The sequence below is a fragment of the Callorhinus ursinus genome, unplaced genomic scaffold, assembly GCF_003265705.2.
Source record: "Callorhinus ursinus isolate GAN/ISIS: 27379988/994484 unplaced genomic scaffold, GSC_fseal_2.0 scaffold71, whole genome shotgun sequence".
In the NCBI taxonomy this organism is placed as follows: domain Eukaryota; kingdom Metazoa; phylum Chordata; class Mammalia; order Carnivora; family Otariidae; genus Callorhinus; species Callorhinus ursinus.
Window position 1 is genome coordinate 4,369,885 of NW_027397133.1, and position 16,442 is coordinate 4,386,326.

The following is a 16,442-nucleotide window of genomic DNA, read 5'->3' on the forward strand; positions in this document are numbered from 1 at the left end:
GGAAAACCACACCCAGGTACTAACTGAATCTCAGTGTAGATCTGCGTTGGGGATGGATTTAGGAGTGAGAGTCTTGTGTGTGTACAGGTGGTCCAGATAGAGGCTGTCAGCCTCTCCCCAGTTCTCCCAGTTCCTCTGAGTCCTGCCCTGAATGGCTCCTGTTTAGTCTACACACCAAGTCCTCCTTTCTGCCCCTCCCCCCCCCGTGCTGCCCCACATTTCTCTTTTCCATCTCTCACCTCTCCTGTGAGCTCCAGGGCCTTTTCCTCAGCCTGACGTGTCCCAAGAGCACTCCTGGCTCTCCCCACCCTGAACCCCATCTCCCTCTCTTGCCACCACCCCAAACCTAGGAGTCTTCCTTGACTTCTCTTGCTGCACTTCCCTCGTGCGAAACGGCAAATCCTCAGTTCTACCTTTAGAAGAGCAGTGCCAGAATCCGACCACTTCCCACCCCTCCAACCACTTCACACCCCTCCGCAGCTGCCTGTCCTGCCCCCCGGTAATCTGTTCCATCACATGGCACCGTCTGTTCCTGTCTGTTCCTCAGGCACCGCCGAGCTTTTCTGCCCTTGCAGATGCTGTTCCTTCTGCCTAGAATCTTCTTCCCAAAGCGGTCTCCTTCACCTCTTGCAGGCATGGGCTTAAGTGTCACCTCCTCAGAGATGCCCTCCTGGGCCACCCTAGGCTCCCTTCTAATTTTTCCACATTAGCCATTCCACAGTGTGTGTCTAACTTGATGTTCTGTCTTTGCTGCCCCCCCCCAATTGTGAACTGTGAACTCTAGGAGAACAGGGACCTTGTTTCCCCCCGCCCACCGCACCCCAGTTGCTCCAGCACCCTCCACACTGGGCCTGGTACACAGTAGGCACTCAATAAATACGTGCGATCTCAAATGGACACAGGAGCCCCGCTGCCTAGCAGTAACTTTCCGAGGCCCGGCTGGCCTCATCCCCAGGCCCTGGGAGAGTCCCCAAGGACAGGGCGCGGTCAGGGGCGACCCGGCAGGGGCCTGAGCTCGAGGGCAGGGTCCCGGAGGCGCGCTCGGGCGGCTGGCGCTGCTCTTCCCCGAGGCTGTGGCGCAGGCGACGGCGGTGCCAGCAGCGGCGGATCTCCGACTGCACCTGCAATGCGACGGGGCTCAGAACGTTCCCTGCGCTCCCGGCCGTTCCCTGCGCGGCCGCCAGAGGGCGCGGGCGGCGAGCCGGGGCTGTCCCTACCTCCTTGTTGATGAAGCAGTACAGGACGCTGACCAGGAAGCCCTGCCAGGAGGAGGCGCGGGGGTTAAATCGAGAGTGGGGGCAGGATCGCAGACACCCCCTGAGTGAGCTTGGACCCTTAGCAGGTCCCAAACCACCTCGGCTGCCGCTACCCTGGTCCTAGACCATTTCAATCACCCTCTCCCTGGCCCCCCCTTTGCCCTCCCAGGTTTGCTGAGCAATAAGAGGGCTAACAGGGAACCCTGGATGGAGGTGGGCTGCCTAGATATGAGAACCGCTTCCCCACTTCCTGACCCACTTGGGCAAGGGCTTATCCCCTCTGTGCCTCAGTTTCTTCCTCTGGAAAATGGGGTCATAGTAGAGTAGTGGTTGTGAGAATTGAGGTACTATGCAAGAAGCTGGAGTGCCTGGCACATAGCGTTAAACTTTATTCTTAAGCTTGTTATAACTTTGTTATATATATTACATATTATTAATAAATTAATTTTAGGAATTATCTATGTAAGTATACATTTTACATATAAACTTTCATAAAAATAATTACTAATAAATTACTTGATAATACAAATCAGTTATTTATGTTAAAATCTTACAAATCTTATTAATTTCCATGATCCTGTTAAAAATCTAACTCGGGGGGCGCCTGGGTGGCTCAGTTGGTTGGGCGACTGCCCTCGGCTCGGGTCATGGTCCCGGGGTCCTGGGATCGAGTCCCGCATCGGGCTCCCTGCTCGGCGGGAAGCCTGCTTCTCCCTCTCCCACTCCCCCTGCTTGTGTTCCCTCTCTCGCTGTCTCTCTGTCAAATAAATAAATAAAATCTTAAAAAAGAAGTGGATTGTGCCTGAACAGAATTTATAAAAAAAAAAAAAAAATCTAACTCGGGGCGCCTGGGTGGCTCAGTCGTTAAGCGTCTGCCTTCAGCTCGGGTCATGATCCCAGGGTCCTGGGATCGAGCCCCGCATCGGGCTCCCTGCTCCGTGGGAAGCCGGCTTCTCCCTCTCCCACACCCCCTGCTTGTGTTCCCTCTCTCGCTGTCAAATAAATAAATAAAATCTTTAAAAAAAAGTTAACTCTGATCACGTCCCTCTGCTCCCGTGGCTCCCAGCTCCCTCAGGGAAAAGCCAAGGTACTCACTTGGCCCAAGGATCTGCCCAGGTACCTCACCTCTCTGTCCTATCTCCCACTTGCTTCCTCTGGCTCCCACCGCCTAAAGCATGTTGGATATCAGGGATCTTGCACTTGATATTTCTCTTCCTGGAACACTTTCCCCAAGTATCTGCCTGGCTTGTTCCCTCACCTCCATGTCTCTGCTCCAGTGTCTTCTCAGTGAGGCCTTTACCCACTGTCTATAGCTCTATATTTTGTCTGCTCTCTTCCCCCCCCCCGCCCCGCCGCCAGCTTCTAGGCACATCTCTCCATCTGACACTCTGTTCATTTTATTTACATACCATGTTTAGCATGTCTCTCCCACTAGAGGGTAGGGACAATTTGGTTCTTGGCCCAGAATAGTGCTTGGTACGCAGTAAGGGCTCAGCACATTTCTGCTGAATTTAATGAATGAACAGCCTTGTGAAGTGAGATTAGTATTGTTCCCACTTAGAGATGAGGAAACTGAGGCCCGACAAGGAAAAGCAGTATGGTGACTAGGGTTTGGCAGGCAAGTGCAGAGTTGGCCTTAAATTTTGGAGTGCCTCCTTACATTCTGCACTGTAAGCACCTCACCTACCTCACCCTAGGTGAAGGCTACAGAGCTGCAAAGTGGCAGAACCTGAACTTGGCCCTAGCCCTACCCGGGCTGCAAAGCCCTCCATCTTCACCAGGAGGCAGTCTGCTGAGGCTGCCTGGTCTGTTCCCTTGCTCCCTGCTGCCTCCCCAGCTCAGGACAGAGCTAGCTCAGTGTTGTGCGCAGAAATGTATGAATGAACATGTGAACATGTTCACACCCCATTCAGTGGCCGCATCAGTGGACAATTGTAGACCCCCTGCCCCTCTGGGGAAGAGGGCCCCAGGACGAAGGGTGTAGCCCTTGCACCCCGCCTTAGCGCCTTAGCACCTGGAAGGAGCTGAGGAAGATCTCAAAGCCGAGCTTGATGAAGCGCAGGGCACCCCGGGCCTGTTCCTCTGTTACCGGAGCAAACACCACCTCGTGGACACCCAGCAGGGGCACCAGCGTCAGCGTGGAGCGAGCCAGCCTGGGGGTAGAGGGTGGCAGTGGTCCCGCAGCCCCAGGTCCTCCATTTTGCACCCTGCCCCTTTCCCTCCATCCCGGCCCGGCTCCCTCACCTCAGGCGGTAGTCCGGGCAGCGCAGCTGTCGCGTCCTCAGCTTGGACACAAGGATGCCAAGAATGCGAATAAAGATGAGAAAATTAATCTGCAGGGAGAGACAGAGGCTGAGCCAGCCCCATCCTGTCCTGGGGGACAGGGTGGCGCCCCGTTTCCCAGGGTGGGAAATTCCAGAGGGTGGCCTGGAGGACTCAGGGTTGGCCGTACCAAGATGGTCATGAGGATAGGGGTACGTATGATCCACCAAATGGCCTTGACATCATTCCGCTCCCAGCACCTGAGGGGAGGGGGAGTAGAGCTAAGAGAAAAACCCCTGGACTCAGAGGATCACGCACCCTCTCTCGCCAGCTCCGCCCACTCTCCTTAATGCCACACCCACGTTCCCTTAAAGCCCCCCTGCTACTATCCAGGCCCCGCTCCCATCCCGTCCCCTTCAGGACACAATCTTTCCTAGCTCCCCATTCCTTTAGATCCCACCCACCCCTTCCCAGCCCCTACGTGCCCTCCGAACCTCCCCACCCTTCCATCACACCCCGCCCGAGTCCCTCAAAGCTCCGCCCGCCTCCCAGGCCCCACCCCAGACCCCAAGACTCACTGCGTGTTCTCGTACAGGTACCTGACGATCACCCAGGGAATGACGAAAAACGCGGGGGCCCCTGTGCAGACCCCGACCCCGCCCCCCACCCCGCCGCAGCTGTCAGCGCGCGCACGGGCCCCTCCAGGCCCAAGACCCGCGGAATTTCCCCCGCCGCCGCCGGGGTGGGGAGGCAGAAGCCCAGAGAGGGGAGGAGACCCCCTGAGGTAGACCAGCAGGGGAGTCGAGGGAGTGGAGGCGCGCCGGCTTGGGCAGGGGACAGGGTCGGGGCTCACCCCAGCCGAGAAGCAGGTAGCAGCGGAAGTGGCCCCCCTCGGAACCTCCCACAAGCACCAGGAGACTGTGTAGGTAGACACCCTCCACCAGCAGCCAAGTGTAGTTGGCACCCACGCAGTACTGGGTCACGATCTGGGCCGTGCGGCAGGCAGCCAGGTCCTAGGGGGTGGCCGGACAGGGGGAGGGGGCAGTCAGGGCCTCCAGGGTGTCCCCAAGCCGTCCTTCTCCACCTGGTCGTCCATCCACCTCCATTTCCTGCCGTCCACTGTTCACTTCCCGCTCTGCATCACCAGAGGATGTTATCTGTGATTGATTTCTCTCTTCTATTCTCTTCCCTCTGTGAGCTGTCCCGCTTTTACCTCTTTAACAATTGGTATCTTCCGTCTTGCTATCAGTTTCCCCCACCCCAGGGCCCCCAGATATGGCCTCTCCCACCCCATCGCCTTCTAAAAATTAAACTCAACTACTTCACCTGTCAAAAAGTTTCTCCCACCCCGTCACCCTTGTCCGGCCAGCACAGGGACTCCCCCACCCCATAGCTTCTTCACAATCTACATGGCCCAACTGGCTACCTGCAAGTTTTTCTCACCTGGGCCCCCAGCCTCTAGCCTCCCCTGCCTTTGTTTCACAGTAACAACAAATTGGTATCTATCAAATCCCCTCCCATCCTGCCATGCCCCACCTCCAGCAGGGGACTCTCTCATTGGTGGAAAAGTCCAGGGACGGGTCAGAAAATGAGAACTAAGCAAGAGAAAAATCTCACATAGGAGGTGATGGGGTGGGTGATGGAGGGGGCTGAGTTGGGAGGGCCCCTCTCCAAATGTGTTTTTAAAGAGGTCAAGAGAGATAAACTGTTGATAAGTGTAGAAAGTAGTAAATGGACTGGGAACTTCTTGGCCCCACCAGAGGAGGCAGAATCCCAATTTGAGAAAGAGAGGGATGCTGCTCACCGGGTTCCACAGGACAGGGGCCTGGTCCCCAGGGTAGGGGCCAGGTGGAGGTAGCAGACGGTCTCGGGTGAGGATGGCCGCCGCCCGCAGCATGGAAGACGTGAACAGGTTGATGTGGATGTAGTTTCGAGTGCAGCGCAGCCTCCTAGGGGATTTGGGATGCAGTCTGGGGACCCCTGGACACCTGCCCTCAGCCACACAGAGCCCCTTAATTCACCTCCCTGCCCTTCCCACAGAACCACCATTAGATGCTTGTCACTAGTGGAGCCTGACCACCCCATCTTACTGGGCAAACTGAGGCCCAGGCTCTGCAGCTGTGACTCAAGGCTGGAGGTCTCACCTGAAGAAACTTAAGATGAGCAGGGCTAGCAGCAGTGTGGCCAGGGACAGGGAGTAGCCCACGGTGTACATGACCTGCATCCGCTCCAAAATCAGCTTTTGATCCTAGGTCGGGGTAGGGAGGTGCAGGAGGGTAGGAGGACACAGGAACAGAGTTCAGTGCTTCCCCTCCCCAGGACCAGAAAGGGACCCTGCTTTTTGTTCCTGCCCAGCATCCCAGTTTTCTCTTGGGGATCCAACTACCCTTGCTTGACTGGGGCCAACTGGCTGATTCCACCCCTCAGTCCAGGGCCGAGCATGTGACCTGCCAGTCAGAGCATTCTATATAACCCCCTACGCACACAGAGACACACATACACAGTGATTAGTGCAGGGTGGAGGCATGGCCCAAGGTATCAGTCCTGGGACATTACATTAGAGCTATTAAGAACAAAGTTCAGTCTCCCCCACAGTCTTGCTTGATTGGTAGGATGTGAGCCTGGTGCTGATTAACAAGGACCACACTTTCCATCCCACAGAAAAGATGAGCCCAGCACAGAGAAAAACAAAGTCATGTCTGGTGAGAGACAAAAAGACTCCCAACAACATCATTTGAGCACCTAGATCCAGCTGTGCCTGTAGCTGTTACCTTATACTTTTCAATCACAGAAGCCAATACATTTCTCTTTCTTTCTCCACCCAACAAGTTTAAGTTGGGTTTTATCACTTGGACCCTAGAGTCTTGAATAGCACAAGGGGTTTCAGGCTCGGCCTGAGGCGGCTGCCTTTTCATCTCTCCCTGCACATCCTGACCTGAATCCCTCACTGCTTCTTACCTGAAAGGCCCCATTCTTTTCTGGGTTCTCACACTGCGAATGATCTCTCCAAGGTCCCCATTGGCCATCACTGCCACACTGGCGGAGGACAAAGCCTGTAGCCACTGTGGGGGAAACAAAGGAGGGGATCAGAGGCACAGAGAAAGAGGCACAGAGAATGAAACAGAAAGACAAAAGTAAGACAAAGGCAGGGGTGCCTGGGCGGCTCAGTTGTTAAGCGTCTGCCTTCGGCTCAGGTCATGATCCCAGAGTCCTGGGATTCAGTCCCGAAACGGGCTCCCTGCTGTGCGGGAAGCCTGCTTCTCTCTCTCCCACTCCCCCTGCTTGTGTTCCTGCTCTCGCTAACTCTTTCTCTGTCAAATAAATAAATAAAATCTTTAAAAAAAATAAGACAAAGGCAGAGATAGCCAAAGTGATGTGAGGATAATAAACCCTTATGTGTATTAATTAAATTAATCTTCATAACAAGCCTATAAAAATGGTACTATTATCAACCCCATCTTACAGAAGAGGAAGCTGAGGCATAAAGAAGTTAAATAAGTTGCTCTAGGCCAAATAGCTAGTTAGGCCAAATAGACAGGAAGACCAAGACGCCGGGAGGAAATAAGAACCCTGTGGTCCTCAGAGAGATACAGAGACAGAAGAGAGGCATTACGTGACAGAGCCAGGGTTGGTCAGGCAGGAGGAGACACCCAGACGGACAGAGAGGAGCAGGAGATCAAGTGTGGGATCAAGATCAAGCGAACTCTGGGGAGTGTTGTCTGGGGCAGGGCTAGGAGCTATTTTTGTCAGGGGAGGGCCTGGGGTCCAGGGGGCACCTCACCATGACGGTGCCAGGGCAGGTACCAGGGGCAGGACGCACGGGCAGTGTCGTTGGCGGCAGCGTAGTCCCAGCAGACGTACATATCGAAGGACGCGTTACAGGCGAGGCCTGGGGTGGGCGTGGGGGCCAGACGTCGGGTGGACAGACCGCACACAGCCCAAGGCTTCTGCGTAAGCGCTGCTCTGGCCCCGCCCACCGGGGGTGGTCCAGTCCCCGGCTCTGCCGCAGCCCCTCCCAAGGGCCAGACCCCAGGCCCCGCCCTTCAGGCTCCACCCACCTGGTGCAGCCCCGCCCTTTCGAGCTTCTGCAGGGGCCTCTCCCACTAATCCGAGTTGCGCCCCAGTTTCCCCCACCCCCCCCACCGCGCCCTCAGGTCTAAGTCCGTCCCACCGAGGCCAAGCATCACCCAGGCCTCTCCGACACAGCCCACCTCTACCCCAGACTTCCTCAGGCCCCGTCCGTCAGTCCTAGCCCCGCCTCAAGCACACCCCTCTCAGCCCTAGTCCTTCCCGTGCCCCCAGGCCCCGTCCCCCAGTCGCACCTGCCGGGGGGTCCAAGGCCTCCAGTGTCTCTTGGCACTCTCTGCGGTACCTTTCCCAGCGCTGGTACAGCTCCTCCGCCGTCTGCCCTTCAGAGCCTGTCTATGGAAAGAGAGGAGGGAGGATCCCCCCCCCACACACACACACCCCGACCGATCCCCGCTCCCAGGCAGCACGGTTCGTGTGGGTTAGAAACACCCTACAGAGACTTGAAAAGGCTGCCCTGTTTTGTCCCGGAGTCTTGGGTAACTTAGAAACCTCTTCTAGGTCTCAAGGAGTGCCTAGACCAGGGGAGTTGCTGTGGGGGGCTGAAAACCTTCAGGAAAATTAGGGGAAGGAGTGGCTGGAAATCATCAGGAGGATTTGAGAGGGAAAGAAGCGAGACTGGAAACAACTCGAATCTAGACAGGCGGGGCAGTCTTAAAACTCTCTCTGCGGCGGGGGAAGCCTTAAAACTGTCCCCAGACCTCCCTCCTAGCCTCGAACCCCTGTGGCTCCTAGGGTCCTCACCTCCGCCCTCCGGAGCAGCGGCCCCCACCACAAGAGCAGCAGTAGCAGCCGCCAAGGCGGACAGTTCGGCATCGTGAGGGCGGCAGGGCATGGGGGGCGAAGAGTCTGGTCTAGTAGGGGCAGTCCGGCCTGGAGGGTCAGGGCGCAGAGTCAGGGAGCCTCGGCCCTCCGCCTCCAGCCCCGGGCGCCACCCGCTCTGAGATTCAAACAGGCGGACTAGGAGGCAGTGGCCCCCCTCCGCCCCCACGAGTGATGACTTGTGGGGTGGGGGGAGAGTGGGCGAGGCCGAGATCCAGCACGTGATTCCCAGGCCCGCCCCCAACTGTTGCTGGGGCAGCGGCGGTGGAAGGGGGGTGTTTGCTGAGGGCGCGGTTGCCCTTAGAGCTGCTCTGGGCGGAGGCGCTAATGTCACCCGGAGTCTAGACCTAGAGATTCTGGGGAATCTGGGGACTGCCTTGGAGAGGTAAGCGTCAGGCACGGAGCTTGAAATGACCCTCAGAGTTCCCATGTTACCGGCCCAGAGGATCTTCAAATGGCAAATAGGATCCCGACCTTAAAAAACTTGCCGGCTGTGAATGAAGCCCAGAGTCAATGGAACAACCCTCTCCCTAGGGACCAGAGAGGAGTCAGACCCTGGGCTTAGGTTTGCAGGGGCCCAGATGCCTGAAAATGGGTCTAACCCCAATCCCTCCCCCCACAGCACCGTGTGGGGAAAGGCGGAAGCAGGGAAGATCTCAGATGGAGCCCCAGAAATGGGTGAAACAGAAATATAGAGACTGAGAGACATACAGACGAAGCAGAATGAGACACACAGCAAGAGACCAGAGAGGAAAAGACAGATAAAAATGTGGGCTAGGAGACAAAGAGGGGACAGAGACATGGAGAGAGACACAAAGAATGGGGCAAGGAGAGATAAAGGGACAGAAACAGAGCCATCCAGAGGCTAAACAGAGTTCGGGAGACATGGAGACAGAGCTATGGAGAGACAGGCAGACAGGAGGCTAGAGAGCGAGGGCACAGAGAGACAAAGAGACAAAGAGACAAAGGCATGAGCTAAGAAACAGAGAAAGAGGGACCCAGAGGCTTGAGTGGGACATGGGGGCAGGGGAATGGGCTGGGATTGGGAAAGCCCTCACCTGTCCCCAGATCTGCTCTCGATCACTCACTCCAGCGGCTGTTGCCTCCACGGCCTCCGCCTGGGCTCTGGAAGAGGTGACAGCCTGGGGTAGTGGGAGAGGGCGGGGCCAGGGAGCAGAAGGGGGAGCTCTGGGGCAGAGACCGGGCGCGGGGGGGGGGGGGGGGGGGCCAGTGGTGCTCGAGGATCAGAGTCACCCACGGTCACGTAGAAGAGCAGTCACGGAGCCGGGGTCACAGGCTCTCACACGGTCCCACCCATCCCACACAGCCGTGGCACACAGCCGCGGTCACACTCCTCGCACAGGCTGACAGTCATCCACAGTGACACAGCCGTGGGCCCGGACTGCAGGCAACTCCACTCACAGAGCAACACAATCACGGCTTCCCACAGTTCTCGTGATGCCGTGTCGGCCACCCAGTCACTAGGTCTCATCTCCCCACCGGCCTGTGGTCACCCCTGGGTCCCCAGCGTCACTCAGCACCGGCTTGGGCATTGAGCAGAGGCTGGAAGAATGACCGTCGATGACATGCACACGCTGATATGCAGTCCCTCATGCAGTCATGTAACCCCTGACCTACCACCACCTGCGGGGCCACACACAAGGTCACGCAACCATACCCATCCACACTCTCACAGTTCACACGGTCGCCAGAGCCCACAGTCACACCCCGACAGCACACCTTCCCCAAATGTCAATAAGGCACACGCTCTCAGGGTGTCATGTCGTCACGCCGTCACCCTTACGCGGTCACACCCAGTGCCATGGTGGTAGGGACACACGACTCTTCTCCCCATCCTCACCCGCACTCACGAGTCCCCGAGTCACACACACATCACATGCCACGGCGTCCCGCACAGCCCCACGGACGCACAGAGGATCACACACCGTCATGCCGCAATCACGCACGAACCCGCGGCCTCACAGGGTCTCGCAGTCACGGGCACCACTGAATCACACACCTTCCCGCAGTCTCCACTTCTAGTCTCTTTCTTTGCTCTAAAATATGGGAAACGGGGAGTGTCTGTACATCAGGGGGAAAGCCTTAGTCTCGGTTCTCGATGTTCTCATCCCCCAGTAATACAAACCACGGATTCATGCACATTAGTCAACTTGTAACACTCAGGAGCATATGCTCCCCTGGGACCTAGGGGATAAGTGGGGCAGAGGTGAATGTGCCCACTTGGCAGAGGAGAAACTGAGGCCCCGAGGCCCCTGCAGGGGCAGGGAGACTGGGGGATGCAAGGTCCAGCACCAGGAGCTGGAAGGAGACAAGTCTGGGAGGGGGGTAACGGGGGGGGGGGGGGTCCTGGCTCCCTGGCCTCCAGCTGGCCTCCCTGCTCTCTGCCCCAAATTCCTGGCGCCCTCTGGGTCCTGGGAAAGGCTCGGTTCATGGAGTGGAGAGGGAGAGGGGTCTGAGATAGCACAGCACCTCGGGGAGAGGCTGGGCTTGGGAGGGAGTCTCTCCTTGGCCCCAAGAGAGCCTGGGGGGCCACTCAGCTAGGGCTGGGAAGGTGGGGGGAGTCTGGGAAGGGGGAGGGGAGAGACTGGGGAAGGGGGAAGCAGTGGAGAGGAATTGAGGTGGTGAGAGAGACAGGAAGAGAAACCAAGGGCCCAGAGAGACCAGAGACAGACAGGAAGAGATGGAGACGAGAGAGAGACCAAGAGAGACAGACAGAGAGGAAGAGATCAAAAGAGACAGAGACATAGAAGTACAGAGAGAGAGAGAGTGACAGAGAGAGACAGACAGAGGGAGAGATTGAAAGAGACAGAGACATAGAAGAACACACAGAGAGAGAGAGAGAGAGAGAGAGGAAGAGATCGGAAGAGACAGAGAAAGATACACAGAGAGACAGAAAGACAGAGAGAGAGACACAGAGATAATGAGAGAGAGAGAGACAGAGAGATAGGGGAGGAGGGTGGGGACGGAGCACAGGCCACGTTAAGAGAAAGACAAGGGGGATGGAGGGAGAGAAAGCCTGAACAACAGGCGCTGAGGAGAGGCGAGCTAGCCAGGACTCCGCTGTGGCTCAGAGGTCCTCACCCGGCCCTGCGGGGGACCCCCGAGGTCAGAACCCAGCACAAGGTGCACAGGAGGGTGGTGCCTGGGTCCCTCATGGCCCTCTGCACACCGAAGCCCTCTCCTGGGTCCTCTGCAGTCTCCCAGGGTCTGGGGAGGGGGCGGCAGGGCCGTGCGCGCGCGTGCGCGCGCGCACACACACACACAGCCCTCTCTGAATCCCAGACCTCGGTTCTCTGGGTCTCTCTCTCTCTCTTTCCCATCTTTTATTTTTTTTTAAGATTTTATTTATTTATTTGACAGAGAGAGAGAGACAGTAAGAGAAGGAACACAGCAGGGGGAGTGGGGAGGGAGAAGCAGGCTCCCCGCGGAGCAGGGAGCCCGATGTGGGGCGGGGGGGGGAGGGGGTCGATCCCAGGACCCTGGGATCATGACCTGAGTTGAAGGCAGACGCTTAACGACTGAGCCACCCAGGCGCCCCTCTCTTTCCCATCTTTAACCTTTCCCCTTTCTCTTCCCCTTGTCATCTGTCAGCGCTCAGGGTGTCTGTCTCTGTTTCTCTCTCTCCATTGCCTCGGGTCCTGGGTCTTTGCGGGGCGCTGTTGTCGCCCCGCCCCCCAGCAAGGAGCAGGCAGTGCCCCCCAAGGGAAGGAGCTGGAAGGCCTGTGCCTGCCCCGCTGGCGCTGTGGCCAAGCCGAGCCTGTGGGGAGCAGGCAGGGGGCCCGGAGTGCCAGCAGATGGTACAGGAGAAATGAGGCAGAGAGAGATGGGGAGAGGGGGCACCCCATGGGGACCGAGGCCAGAAATGGAAGGCTGAGGTGGCCCCCCTGAGATTCAGGACTGAAGATAGATGAGGCCTGAAAGACAGAGACCCACAGAGACATACACTTCGCGCACACACACAAATAGGATCCAGAGAAAGCAGGAACCCAGAGACAGAAAAGAGGCAGAGATCCAGAGACAGGGGCCTCAAGAGACAAACACAAACATGGGATCCAAGCGAGAGACAGAGACAAAGACCCAAAGAGAGACCAAGACGTAGAGACATGAAACCCAAAGAGAGACAGAGACATGGAGAAGCATAGAGCCGGGAAACAGGAAAGAACAGAGACAGAGAACCACAGAGATGAGACCAGAGAGACAGAGACCCAGAGACAGGTATCCAGAGAAGGAGACAGACACAGGGATGAAGAGATGGTCCAGAGAGAGAGATTTGGAATGCAGACAGATGGGGATGGGGGTAAACTCTTCCAAAGACACAATCAGTGAGAGATGAGGCAGAGATGCCCAGCACCCCTCGCCCTGTTCCGGGAGAGAGGGGGTGCCCCCCCCACACCCTGCAGCTCGTTTCCATAGCAACCTCCCCAGATCCTGAGGGCAAATATTGTCCTGGCTAGAAGCAGCGGGGCTGTGTTGACATAATCTCCTGCTGGTGGGGTGGGGGCTCCAGGGGCCCAAGAGGCCGGGCTGGGGGCAGGAGAGCAGAGGGGCTCTCAACCAGGGCCCCACGGAGAGCTCCAGCTTCCCCGCCCACCTCCCCAGAGCAAGGTGTAAACCTCCTCGCCCTGGGAAAAGGAGCTGAGATTCAAACCTGTAGCTCTCGCTGCCCCCTGGTGGTGGTGGGCCAGCCCCGAAGCTCCTTTCCTAGCATCAAGAAGAGCAGGCTGGTCTGGGCATTTTCCTCCAGGTTTCTAGAATCTTCCCCCACAGCTCCTGCTCTGGTCCAGGGTCCCTCTCTCCCCAGTCATACCCCCCTTTCTTCCCACCTGCAACCCCCCTCCCATAGGACAGCTAGGCAGCCAGAGTGATGATGCTAAAGCACAAACTGCCCCCATCCCTCTCTAGCTTAGAACCTGCCATGGCTCCCCAGTGCCCTCAGGAGCAAGCTCGGGCTCCCCTCCACAGCCTCCAAGACCCTTGCTGAGCTCCCCAGCCTTCTCTTTGAGAAGTCCCAGCTCTTCAGACCCTTCCCAGGCCCTGATCCTTTGTTCTAGCAGTATTCTCTGCCTCAAGTGCCTCCACCCAATTTTTGTTTCCCAAGCCTGCCTCAAAGTTAGCTCGCTCACTCATTCATCCATTCAACCAATAACTATTTCCTCTCCCGGACTCTGAGCTCTGTGAGGACAGGATCCGGGCTCTCTCAGTGGCTGGTGGGACCCCAGCATCGCCCAGAGCAGGGTTCGGCCCAGAGCAGGGTTCTATTCATTTCACTGGGTACTTATTATGTATCAGGCCCTGGATTCAGCAATGCTGGGGATCCCAGGGGCCCAGCCCTCCTGCCCAGCCCAGTCATAGACCCAAATAGAGAGACAGACTAACAGAAGGAGAGGGAGAGAGAGAAACACAAAGAAAGAAGAAAGAATCAGGAAGACAGGGGAAATAAAGCTGATGGAAAAACAGAATGTAGGATCAGAAGTAGGAGTAGCAGAGAAGGGAGGTCACTTGCTCAAGGTGACATAGCTCATAAGTGATGTAACCCATTTCCAGAGACATAAAGGGAGACAGAGAGAGAAGAGAGAAAAGTGGCTCAGAGAAGGAAACCTAGAGGCAGAGAGGAAAGATGAAGCCAGACTGGGAGTCCTGCCCCGCACCCCCAAGGCACAGCTCCCTTCTCCCCATCCCCCTCCTCCCCACTTCCAGGCTTTTGACATCTCCCTGCAAAAGCACTTGTAATAAAACTAGCTCCATTAGCTGTACCCAAAAGCCACTGTGCTGAGCACTTGACAGGCCTGAGCTCACTGAACCTGCTCTTCTCCCCTGGGAAGTGGGTGCTGGGATGGCTCCCATTTTGCAGAGAAGCAAGCTATTGGGCCAAGGTCACTGAGCTCACATGGATCCTGACCCCTGGAGGGCAAGGACTGACTCATCTTTGTGTGTCACCCCCTCCCACCCCCCAAATACACACACACACACACACACACACACACAAGCACACGACTCACCTGGCTGAACTCCTCTCCCTGTGGCTTCACACCGCTCCTCCAACACACGGAGCTTGCAGGATCTGGACTCTTTGTTTCTATCAATAACACAGCCAGCTGTGATCATAGAATGATAATGGCCCACATCTACTTTGCCCATCACTTTGAACTCATTATTGACCTTGGTGCCTTTCACAGTAGGTGTTCCCTAAGAAATGGATGGGAGCTGCTAGCATTTACAGGTGCCTATGTGTGCCAGGTACTGTACTCATGTGTGAGTTACATCTGTGGCCTCACTGGGGCTCACGGAGGATACAGTAACAAACTACAAACATCTTCCCACATCTTAGAGGCCCTACAGGATCTGGTGGGTCCATCGCCTCCCTGACCTCATCTACCTCCTGCTCTCCTCTCCCTCATCAGTCTTCTTGTTGCCCCAGGAATATGCCACACTCATATCTATCTCAGGATCTTTGCACCTACTGATTTCTCTACGTAGAAAGCTTCCCCTCCCCAACTTCATGCATGATTGCTTCCTTGTCATTCACATTTCAGCTCAAATGTCACCTCCTCAGAGAGACCTTCCCTTACCGGCTCCGTGCCTTTGTCTTCATCTGTAAAACGGTGGTGAAAATAGGGCTCGTGGTGAAGATAACTGAGTGTTTGGCATGTAGTAGGTGCTCAATAAATGTTAGTTATTATTAGTTAATTGTTTTGTGTATGGTGGCGTACCTCGTCCATCACCCTGCAAGATCAATGAGAACAAATTCTGGCACTGACTTGGTTACTACTGAAACTCCAGCACCTAGCACAGAGCTTGACACACTGTAGATGCTCAGGAAACATTTTTGTTACCCCTTTCTAAATCAGTAAACATTTTTTTTTAAAGCTTTTACTTATTTATTTGACAGAGAGAGAGCAGGAAAGCACAAGCAGGGGGAGTGGCAGAGGGAGAGGGAGAAGCAGGCTCCCCGCTGAGCAGGGGGCCTGATGCAGGGCTGGATCCCAGTACTCTGGGATCATGACCTGAGCCAAAGGCAGGTGCTTAACAACTGAGCCGCCCTGGCGCCCCAGTAAACATTTTTGAATGAATGAGAGACTTAGGCACACTATGACCGCCCATGTTTCAAACGTGGAAACTGAGGCTCAGGGTCACAACCAGAAACTGGTGCAGTCAAGATTTAAACTCAGGTCCATCCGTTTCCAAAGCCCAGGGCTTTCACGGTCTGCTTGTGTGTCCTGTAAGTCTCTTCCCGCTTTGGGCTCACTTCTCCTTCCTATACAACATGGTCTGGTCAAGACTAGGTGCTGACCGTCAGTGGGGACTGGGCGAAGGTGATCCACTATTCTTTAAATCCATTGTCAGGTTTTCTCTCCTCCCCTCCTCCCCCAACATCAGAGCCGGCTCCGACTGACACCGCCAGCCTTCCCGGCCTCACAGCTGGGCCTATGTCAAAACCCGGACTGGATATTGAAGTTGCGGGAGATGAGGGCTGTTGGAGAGGAACCAAGGGACCGCGGATAAAAAAGAGGAAGGAGGGCGCCAGGGTGGCTCAGACGGTTAAGCGTCTGCCTTCGGCTCAGGTCATGATCCCAGCTCTTGGGATCGAGTCCCACATCGGGTTCCCTGTTAGGCAGGGAGCCTGCCTCTCCCTCTGCCACTGCCTCTCTCTCTTTCTCTCTCTCTCTCTCTCTCTCTCTCTGACTCTCATGAATAAATAAATAAAAAACATTAAAAAAAAAAAAGAGAGAGGAAGGAAAGGCTGGGGAGCGATATCAGACTTAAATCCGGGGGTGGCGCTAACCCTAAAAGAAGGCAGGGTCAAGGGCTCTGGGCGAAGTACCATAGCTCTCCGATACCTTGCGGGCGCCAAAGGCTCTGCCGGCAGGAATAGAACTTTAGCTCCCGCAGGATTCCGGAGGTGGAGCTAAGGGCCTGGGGGCGGCCCTCCATCTAATAAACAAGGACTCTAAAGAATTGGAGTTCGAGGGCGGAGCTAGTGGATATCTAGGCGGA

The 16,442-nt window shown here is 56.2% G+C and overlaps 1 protein-coding gene across 1 annotated transcript; it reads right to left on the reverse strand.

The window, feature by feature from the left end:
- Positions 1-565: 565 nt before the first annotated feature.
- GIPR (gastric inhibitory polypeptide receptor) lies at positions 566-14,524 on the reverse strand. The gene is made up of 15 exons (XM_073886544.1): positions 14,447-14,524; positions 9,485-9,551; positions 8,349-8,477; positions 7,841-7,940; positions 7,300-7,407; positions 6,477-6,580; positions 5,663-5,766; positions 5,323-5,467; positions 4,372-4,531; positions 4,097-4,157; positions 3,709-3,778; positions 3,501-3,589; positions 3,271-3,409; positions 1,218-1,259; positions 566-1,121 (listed from the first exon to the last, which is right to left on the reverse strand). The coding sequence occupies exons 3-15, from the start codon at positions 8,418-8,420 to the stop codon at positions 915-917; spliced, it is 1,401 nt and encodes a 466-aa protein (XP_073742645.1). The 5' UTR covers positions 8,421-8,477; positions 9,485-9,551; positions 14,447-14,524; the 3' UTR covers positions 566-914.
- Between the last annotated feature and the right edge of the window lie 1,918 nt (positions 14,525-16,442).

Bases quoted from the DNA above. Each gene is read 5' to 3' on its own strand.
- GIPR (XM_073886544.1), bottom strand. From the start codon at position 8,420: ATGCCGAACTGTCCGCCTTGGCGGCTGCTACTGCTGCTCTTGTGGTGG. The intron at 3,779-4,096 runs GTGAGTCTTGGG...CCCTCCCCTCAG, and splicing joins TACCTGTACGAGAACACGCA to GTGCTGGGAGCGGAATGATG. The intron at 3,590-3,708 runs GTACGGCCAACC...CTCTCCCTGCAG, and splicing joins CTATCCTCATGACCATCTTG to ATTAATTTTCTCATCTTTAT.